Here is a 9,419-nt window from a genome sequence, read left to right on the forward strand (position 1 = left end):
GCAAAACTGAATCAAAGACACAACACAACAAATCACACACATGACACATCAATTCAACTTTTATATTATTTATTTTGTAATTTATTTGTTTTTGTAAATTTATTCTCATCACTCCACTAAATAAAGTAAAAAAGATAGAAAATTAATTTTACCACAAGAGTACATCTATCAATTTTAATTATTAATCTCAGTAAAGAGTTCTTCACATGTCTTTTCCTCTAAGATTCAGCGAAACAACAGAAACAAAAAAGTCAGTCACACAAATCACAAGAAGAAGATTCACAGAAAAAACCCCTGAAACCAACAAATTAATAATTTCTCATCTTCATCTTCTTCTTCTTTTTTAACCCAGTCTAGAATTTTTATTTTATTTTTATTTATTTGGGTTTAATTTTCCCGCGATTCCCAAATCAAATCAATTGCAGTCATCTTCAATCATCCCCTTTTGTTGAATTTATATATTCTATAAAAAAAACTATATAATATACGATTATACTATACTATTCCCTTTTAGAATATTCTATTTTATTTTATTTTATATAAAGGTCTTAAATTTCCTTTGTGGGGTTGTTGATGGTAGTTGAAAATCTTGAATTTTTATTATTACATTTTCATTTTCTGGGTTATTTTTAATTTTAATTTAAATGGGTTTTAAATTATAGATCAAAAAAATTGGGCAAATGCGTGTTAGATTACAAAAGGGTGGAAAGTCAAACGAAAGAGAGAGATGATTCAAGTCTTCATTCAAAGCTGCCTTCTTTGGTCGAAGAAAAAAAAAAATCTTAAAATGCCCTGAAAATTCAACATAAATAATTTTCTCCCTATTTTATCACCTTATATTTATTTTGCTGAATGTGCAACTAATTTTCTCTTCATCTTCTTCATCATAAATTTATTTTATTTTTTCATATTCTTAATATCTTTATATAAGGTGATTAATTATCTTTCTGGGTATTATTGCACTTTTGCAGAGATTACTCAATATCTTGTGAGATTTTCTTGTGTGTTTGAGGTTTGTTAATAGTTGTGTATTTCTACAATACAGCTGGAAAAATTTTTTCATATATTTTTTTACTGCTTGGTGCAACCACTGGATTAATTTATTGTCTACACAAGTGAAGGGAGTATACTAGATTAAGCCCGTGCGACGTACGAGTTTTTGGGTCGGGTTATTGAGAATCATAACACTATTTTCATTTTCAAGTTGCTGTTGGAAGGAAGAAATAATTTTGTCAAATTATTTTTTTACTGGGGTTTAGAGCTTTTTCTGGGGTCAGGTATTTATTGGGTTTTGTTCATACAATTTGGTAGTTAGTTGCATTTAATTAATTTCTTGGGTACTCTCCCAAAATTTACACTTTGGGTGGTGTTCTTGTTGAAGTTGGAAGAAAAAGCCCAAAAAACCCGAAAAGAACTCATCTTTTTACAAGATTGAGTGAAAATTATTGCCAAAGATCCCACCTTTCTTACAAGATTTGAACCATTTTTAGTCAATAAAAATGGTTCATGGAAGAAGAAGGAGGAGGTTGAATTTTAGCAAGATCTATTCTTTTCATTGTGGAAAAGCATCTTTTCAAGGAGATGATATTTCACAAATTGGAGGTCCTGGTTTTTCAAGGGTTGTATATTGTAATGAGCCAAATAGTTTTGAGTCTTCAATTAGAGATTACCCAGATAATTATGTTAGAACAACAAAGTATACACTTGCAACTTTTATACCCAAATCTTTGTTTGAGCAATTTAGGAGAGTTGCCAATTTCTTTTTCCTGGTAACTGGAATCTTGGCTTTTACTCCTCTTGCACCTTATTCAGCTGTTAGTGCTATTGCACCATTGGTGTTTGTTATTGGTGTCAGTATGTTGAAGGAGGCCATCGAGGATTGGCGGCGAAATCAGCAGGTATTTGATCCTATTTCTATCTCTAATTTAGCTAAAAATGGTGGTTTAATTTGTTTATGATCATTGTTTGAGTTTATGTTATTGAATGTAGAACTGTAGAAGTAATTATTGTTTGGTGAGATTTTTGTTTGCTAAATGTGGCTTGCATTGTTGAAAATTTAATAATCCAACCTAACTTTATGTGGCTGTAAATGGCATGTGATTAAGTTCAAAAGTATGTTTTGATGATTATGTTTGTCTTTAAATTCGATCGATTTTTGGAATTTAGTTGTTGATTGAACAAGTTCTGAGTTTCTGACTGTTACAGGGTGGGGTGCATTGGATGCTAATTGAATTTTTAAAATTATTGAGCTTAATAGCTGGATGTTGAATTGTCAACCAGTGTATGATATATTGATTTAATAATTTATTCAGGATGTGGAGGTGAATAAGAGAAAAGTACAAGTGCATTTTGGAGATGGGGAGTTTAAGGAGTCGGAATCGAGTTATCTTAAAGTTGGGGATGTGGTGAAAGTTGAGAAAGATGGGTTCTTTCCAGCTGATATCCTTCTGCTTTCATCTAGTTATGAAGATGCAGTCTGTTATGTCGAAACCATGAATCTCGACGGGGAGACAAACTTGAAATTGAAACAAGCTCTTGAAGTTACTACATCTTTGCATGAGGACTCCAGTTTCAAGGAATTTAAAGCTACTGTTAGATGTGAAGACCCTAATGCCAATTTGTATACTTTTGTTGGAACTATGGATTATGAGGAGCAACAATTTCCACTCAGCCCCCAACAACTTCTCCTGAGAGACTCGAAACTTCGGAATACAGATTATATTTATGGAGTTGTGGTGTTTACTGGTCATGACACCAAGGTTATGCAGAATGCCACTGACCCACCCTCTAAGCGAAGCAGGGTTGAGAGGAAAATGGATAAGATTATATACTTCCTATTCTTCATGTTATTTTTGATGTCTTTTGTTGGATCTGTTGTGTTTGGTGTTACTACCAATGATGACCTGAAAGATGGTGTAGTAAAGAGGTGGTACCTTAGACCGAATGCTCACCCAACAATTTACTTCGATGCCAATAGGGCTCCACTCTCAGCGTTTTTACACTTCCTCACCGGCCTTATGTTGTACAGTTACTTGATCCCTATCTCCTTGTATGTGTCTATAGAGATAGTGAAAGTTCTCCAGAGTCGTTTTATCAACCAAGATATTCTAATGTATCACGAAGAAACTGACAAGCCAGCTCATGCCCGTACCTCAAACTTAAATGAAGAGCTTGGCCAAGTTGATACAATACTTTCTGATAAGACAGGCACTTTGACATGCAATTCTATGGAGTTCATTAAGTGTTCAATTGCAGGGACAGCTTATGGTCGTGGTATTACAGAGGTTGAGAGGGCTATGGCCAAAAGAAAAGGTTCACCTTTACCCAATGGATTGATGAATGGTTTACAGTCTATTGTTAATGATCATGATGAAATTGAGGAGGAATTCGCTGAGGCAAATTCTGGTGTTAAAGGGTTCAATTTCAAGGACGAAAGGGTTATGAATGGCAACTGGGTAAACGAGCCAAATTCACATGTTATTCAGATGTTCTTTCAACTACTGGCTGTTTGCCATACAGTGATTCCAGAAGTAGATGAAGAAACTGGCAAAGTTTCCTATGAAGCAGAATCACCCGATGAGGCAGCTTTTGTTATTGCGGCTAGAGAACTTGGTTTTGAGTTCCACAAAAGGACTCAGACCAATGTTTCATTGAATGAGTTGGATCCTGTTACTGGAGAGATAATTGACAGGTTAGTAAATAACAATTACATTAATCTCTTTTGATTATGTTATTGCATATATATATTAATCCTTTGCAAAAGTCAAAATATATTCTGTATGACTTTTGTCCAGCTTAGAAAATTGAATATATGGTTTTTAATTTACCTAATTTCATTGTTCCTGTAACAACTTCAAGATTTTAAGTTTCATCCTCAAGATGCTTAAAAGTTAAAACTGAAGTAAGCATATAGAGACTAAGATATTCACCATTATGCGTGCTAATTTTGCATAGTGTACAAGCTCCTCATATTCCGATGTTTGAAAACAGCAGTTTTTTTGAAAAAACAGCAGTTTTAGTTATGTAGTCTTTGACATTTTGTGGACAGTGCAATTCAAACCAATGTTTATACTATGTCCTTTCTTTCTAAACATGTATTGCCGTTATGCAGGGAGTTCAAAGTCCTAAGTATCTTGGAGTTCAATAGCACTAGAAAAAGAATGTCAGTGATTGTCGAAACTGAGGAAGGGAAAAAAATTCTACTCTGCAAGGGTGCTGACAGGTTTGTTTAAACCACCTTTTCTTACTCAGCCCTTTTTCCTCTTTTCCATGTGTATAAATTGTACTCTAATTTTACTATGACAATATTTTCTTTATTCGTAACAACTATTATAATATATATTTTTTCTGGCGGGTGTTTAATAATTTCCTTTTCATCCTTTGCAGTGTTATGTTTCCACGACTAGCCAGGCATGGCAGCCACTTTGAGGAGCAGACCAGAGACCATGTAAATGAATATGCTGATGCAGGACTGAGGACTTTAATACTTGCCTACCGGGAAATAGATGATGAAGAGTACAGAGAGTTCAATGAAAACTTTAACGCTGCCAGGAATGCTGTTAGTGCAGATCAGGAATCACTAGTTGAGCAAGTGGCTGAGTCAATTGAAAAAGATTTGATTCTTCTTGGTGCAACTGCTGTTGAGGATAAACTTCAGCGTGGGGTAGGATTTGGATCTTTGCTTGTTCTTTTATAGGGAAATTATGCTCAGAAAAATAAACCATTGTTAAAGTGATATCAAACTTATCTAATCTTTGCATGTAATCTGTGTATAGGTTCCAGAATGCATTGACAAACTTGCCCAAGCAGGAATAAAGATATGGGTCTTGACTGGGGATAAGATGGAGACAGCTATTAATATCGGGTATAGTTTTTGGTCCTACTGCAATCCAAACTCGCTTTAAATCCTAGTCCATTTCTAACTTTAGCCTATGGAAACTTCAGGTTTGCTTGTAGCTTGCTGAGACAGGGAATGAAGCAAATACTAATTAGTGTAGAGACCCCAGAAATCAAAACATTGGAGAAGTTGGGCGACAAGGATGCCATCACTAAGGTGAGTTGCTAAATATCTTAGTACTAATGCACAATGAAATAAAACAAGAAGTTCTGCAAACCATCTAAACAACCACCATCCTGACCTTTTAGACATACGTGGCCTTTAAAAAACTCTTATGGCCCAGAAAGTAATTATTTCGCTGTCCAGTTTACTGCTGCTTCTTTGGTATTTGCAATGCACTCAGATTAATAGATCAGGAACATTCTTCTAATGGGAGTAATTTCTCAGATAGGCCTAGATTGATTATGCTGATGCCAGAAAGTAACTCTCCGAAGGAATTCTTTAGTCTTTGTAGCAATGCTACCTGTCTTTGTTACAAAAGAATTAGTGTCACAACTGCCACACTGTCACTGTTAGCTATTACTTTAAGGGATATATTGCCAATTATATAGCTCCTCATCACATGGCCTCCTATAATCTTGTGCTTCCCCGCCTTCTTGCAATTACATGCTGGAAAGTATTATTTTCACACTGTAATATCTAATGTGATGATTCAAACATTGTAGGCATCAAGAGAAACCGTGCTCAAGCAAATTACTACTGCTAAAACTCAACTTGATGCATCTGGCTCAACTTCTGAGGCCTATGCTTTGATTATTGATGGGAAATCTCTTGCATATGCTCTAGAGGATGATATGAAGAATTTATTTCTAGAGCTTGCTATTGGCTGTGCCTCAGTTATTTGCTGTCGCTCATCACCCAAGCAGAAGGCATTGGTGAGTTTACATTACTAATTTCTCATGGTTCCAAATTTTTTTCTTATTTCCATGTTCCCTTGTCATGTTTTCTGAATCATGATGGATATTCACAGGTCACAAGACTCGTGAAAAATGGTACGAATAGAACAACATTGGCCATTGGTGATGGAGCTAATGATGTGGGAATGCTTCAAGAAGCTGACATAGGAATTGGGATCAGTGGTGTTGAAGGAATGCAGGTATATACACAGCATGCCTTGGGAATTGTCTGATTTGTCTTTTTGTTTTAGTGTTCCCCCTTGAAACACTCATTTAGTCTTTTCTTGCATGATGTCTTACCCTTTCTTTCTTGCCAGGCTGTAATGTCCAGTGATATTGCTATTGCACAATTTCGATTTTTGGAGCGTTTGTTGCTTGTCCATGGTCATTGGTGTTATAGAAGAATAACCTCAATGGTATTGTCTACTAGAAACTAGAGTTCCATTTAAATTAGTTTGATTTCAACATCATTTTGGTAATTTCAAGTGATAATTTGTTGACACATTTTTTTTCCTCGGCAGATCTGTTATTTCTTCTACAAAAACGTAACTTTTGGAGTCACAGTTTTCTTGTTTGAGGCATATGCATCATTCTCTGGCCAACCAGCATATAATGACTGGTTTTTGTCAACATTCAATGTATTCTTCACATCGCTTCCTGCAATTGCTTTGGGAGTCTTTGACCAAGATGTTTCTGCACGTTTCTGTCTCAAGGTAGATTTATTGTTCTAATCTCACCATTAATTTAAAGATTTTATCATTACAAAATTGTAGTAGTGCTTTTATTTCTTTTTTTTTTTTTTAAAATGCAAATCTTAACAATGAACCTGAATAAAATCTATCTTATTAGTACTTTGCGTTATTTAAGGATAGAGGGATAACTACAAAAATCATGAATGCTCTATTCATCTCACACTTTTCTCTATGAATGTTCCTGTGGCAGTTCTCTTTACTATATCAAGAAGGTGTTCAAAATGTCCTCTTCAGTTGGTTGCGTATTCTCAGCTGGATGGTAAATGGAATGATCAGTGGTATAATCATCTTCTTCTTCTGCAAGGAAGCCATGTACAATCAGGCTTACAGTAACGACGGGAGGCCTGTAGACTTTCAAATCTTTGGAGCAACTATGTACACATGTGCTGTCTGGGTGGTCAACTGTCAAATGGCGCTTTTCATTTGCTACTTTACACTAATACAACATATAGTCATCTGGGGTTCAATTGCTCTTTGGTATATCTTCCTCTTGATTTATGGCTCAATGAATCCCAACTTTTCAACTACAGGATACCAGGTTTTCGTCGAGTCACTTGCTCCAGCACCCAAATTTTGGCTCCTGACATTTTTTGTGGTGATCTCAGCTTTACTCCCCTATTTTACTTACTCCGCTATACAGATGAGGTTTGTGCCCATGTACCATCAAATGATCCAATGGCTAAGACTCGAGGGTCAAACCGAAGACCCCGAGTACTGCCATATGGTCAGGCAAAGATCAATACGGCCACAAACTGTGGGCTATACTGCCCGTGCAGCAGCCAGAAAGAAGGATAGACGGAAAAGTAAAAGCTGATGACATTTGTATAGGATCATTAGAGAAAAAAAAGTCATTGAGAGAACTCCTCAGAACTTGGAGGGGACTAAGGTCAATTTTTCGGCCTGAATTTTGTCGTCGTTATCACTTTGAAGATGATTTGTACAGAAAAAGTATACTCAACCTGTATCATATGTGTCAGATAGGGCAGAATTAAGAGGCTAGAATATGTACATTCTCGCGTTATCTTTCCATCAGCAACTGCTAATATTCTTTGGTTATAGCTCATAATTGTGTAGAACTTTGTACAGAAATCCAGTGTTCTTATATATAGAGGAAAAAAAGATGTTTTATTCTACTACATATTTATAAAGGCTTCTTGTCATAGATGACTGTTAAGTGTTAAGCAACTTACAATATCATTTGAAAGTCCATCAAAAGTTACGAGTTAGCTTAGCATCATCATAGCTCATTGATGTTCATTCGATAGTCCCTGTGGGATCGATTTGTGCTAGTCAAAAACTCGTAAAGACTCGAGATGTACATGCACTACACATTGTGCACATGTAGTTACTTCTTGATCTAAACTACGAGTATTACGGAGTATTTGATATTGCAACATGATTCGGGTAAGGAAACAAGCTTGATACCAAGCTAAGTTTGGTCTAGTGGTAAGATTTTCACCTTTCAACCTTGAGGTTGGGGGTTCAATCCCCACTTGTGACACCTTAGGAGTGGGGATTCCTTACCTATCCTCCTCACTCTCAAAGTGTCTGACCCGCAAATACCGAACCAAAAAAACCGTGAGGGTTGAGATACGGTCAGGGTCTTACTCCTTAATCCTTTACCTTAAAAAAGAAAGAAAGAAAAAAAAAAGGAAAACAAGTTTGATAAGTCTCCAAATATATTTACCTAAAATTTATAGAGGAATAAATTATGGTACCAAACAATTAGATACCCTTTGCCAAGTCTCCTAAACTATACAAGCACATGACAACAATGGAGATGGATGCCATAAACATCATCCATCAATGTGGAAAAAGCCATTCATTTTGTTTGGGGCCTTGAATGGGCCATAATGATTGGAAAATTTTTAATGTTAATCAAGAGATATTTCTGATTCTGAACCATGGGTTGGTTGGAGTCCTATGGAACACATGATGAAAAATTCCATAGGATATAAATTGAGTGTGCGTTTTATTCATTGATTTTCACATATCTGAATTCATTTGAAATTGATTTAGTTAAAAATTGAACTTGGTTAACCGTTAACACCTGTGATCTGAACTTAATTTTCATAAACTTATTTAATCCGAAAATAGAATTAATATGAACAATCAGGGAAAATAGAATTAATATGATCATATTAGGGTCTAATTGTAAATTTGTAATTGTTAAACTCATCACTAAGCAAAATCAAAGACACCAGATAAGAACTTACAGCATGATTAAATCAAAGAAGACAAAATATAATTGGTTTATAATCTTCTTATAGCTTACAGCCTTACACTAAGAACACTAAAAAAGAGAAATAATTCTTTACATACTAGATTTAATTGGGTTATTAAATCAACACTTGGACCTTGATAATTAAGGTGGCTAATATAACTAACTGGCTATATATTGTTTAACGTGTTGCGGATCATGGCTATTGATCATTAAAGAGATAAAACACTCATAATATTGGTCCGAAACCATACAATAATTCCAATTAAGGAAAAAGAGGATGACAAAAAGACTAGTAGTATTGGTCCGAAACCATACAATAATTCCGAGGACACAAATTCTTGATTAAGGCATACAATGATTCGGAGGAATGGAATTAGAGAAAGATAATAATAATCAATCATTGAACATCCAAGGACAATGACTACAGAAAAAGTAACGCATACGCTAGCCCTTTGGATAAACTACAAGGTTCACAAACATAAAACAAATGATTAAGTTTAACTACAAATTTACAAGAAACCTGCATTCACCAAATTTACAAAAACCTGAATTCCTCAATCAAATCATAAAAAAACATGTTAAACCAAGTAAATCCCAACAATTTAGATTAAACCATTCCAATAATTAACAACAATTAACAACAATCCAAG

General features: G+C 35.1%; 1 protein-coding gene across 1 annotated transcript; it reads left to right on the plus strand.

Annotated features, from left to right (window-relative positions):
• Positions 1–357: 357 nt before the first annotated feature.
• Positions 358–7,683, plus strand: LOC145558294 (putative phospholipid-transporting ATPase 9). Its single transcript, XM_081619492.1, has 11 exons — positions 358–1,898; positions 2,313–3,691; positions 4,112–4,222; positions 4,387–4,663; positions 4,776–4,864; positions 4,945–5,053; positions 5,563–5,772; positions 5,868–5,993; positions 6,111–6,209; positions 6,315–6,506; positions 6,736–7,683. The coding sequence occupies exons 1-11, from the start codon at positions 1,500–1,502 to the stop codon at positions 7,357–7,359; spliced, it is 3,615 nt and encodes a 1,204-aa protein (XP_081475618.1). The 5' UTR covers positions 358–1,499; the 3' UTR covers positions 7,360–7,683.
• Positions 7,684–9,419: the final 1,736 nt, after the last annotated feature.

This window comes from Chenopodium album, chromosome 1, assembly GCF_948465745.1.
Source record: "Chenopodium album chromosome 1, dcCheAlbu1.1, whole genome shotgun sequence".
NCBI lineage: Eukaryota > Viridiplantae > Streptophyta > Magnoliopsida > Caryophyllales > Amaranthaceae > Chenopodium > Chenopodium album.

Excerpts from the sequence above, each read along its gene's own strand:
- LOC145558294 (XM_081619492.1), top strand. The coding sequence starts at position 1,500 with ATGGTTCATGGAAGAAGAAGGAGGAGGTTGAATTTTAGCAAGATCTAT. Across the intron at positions 6,210-6,314 it reads ATAGAAGAATAACCTCAATG|ATCTGTTATTTCTTCTACAA; the intron begins GTATTGTCTACT and ends TTTCCTCGGCAG. Across the intron at positions 6,507-6,735 it reads CTGCACGTTTCTGTCTCAAG|TTCTCTTTACTATATCAAGA; the intron begins GTAGATTTATTG and ends TTCCTGTGGCAG.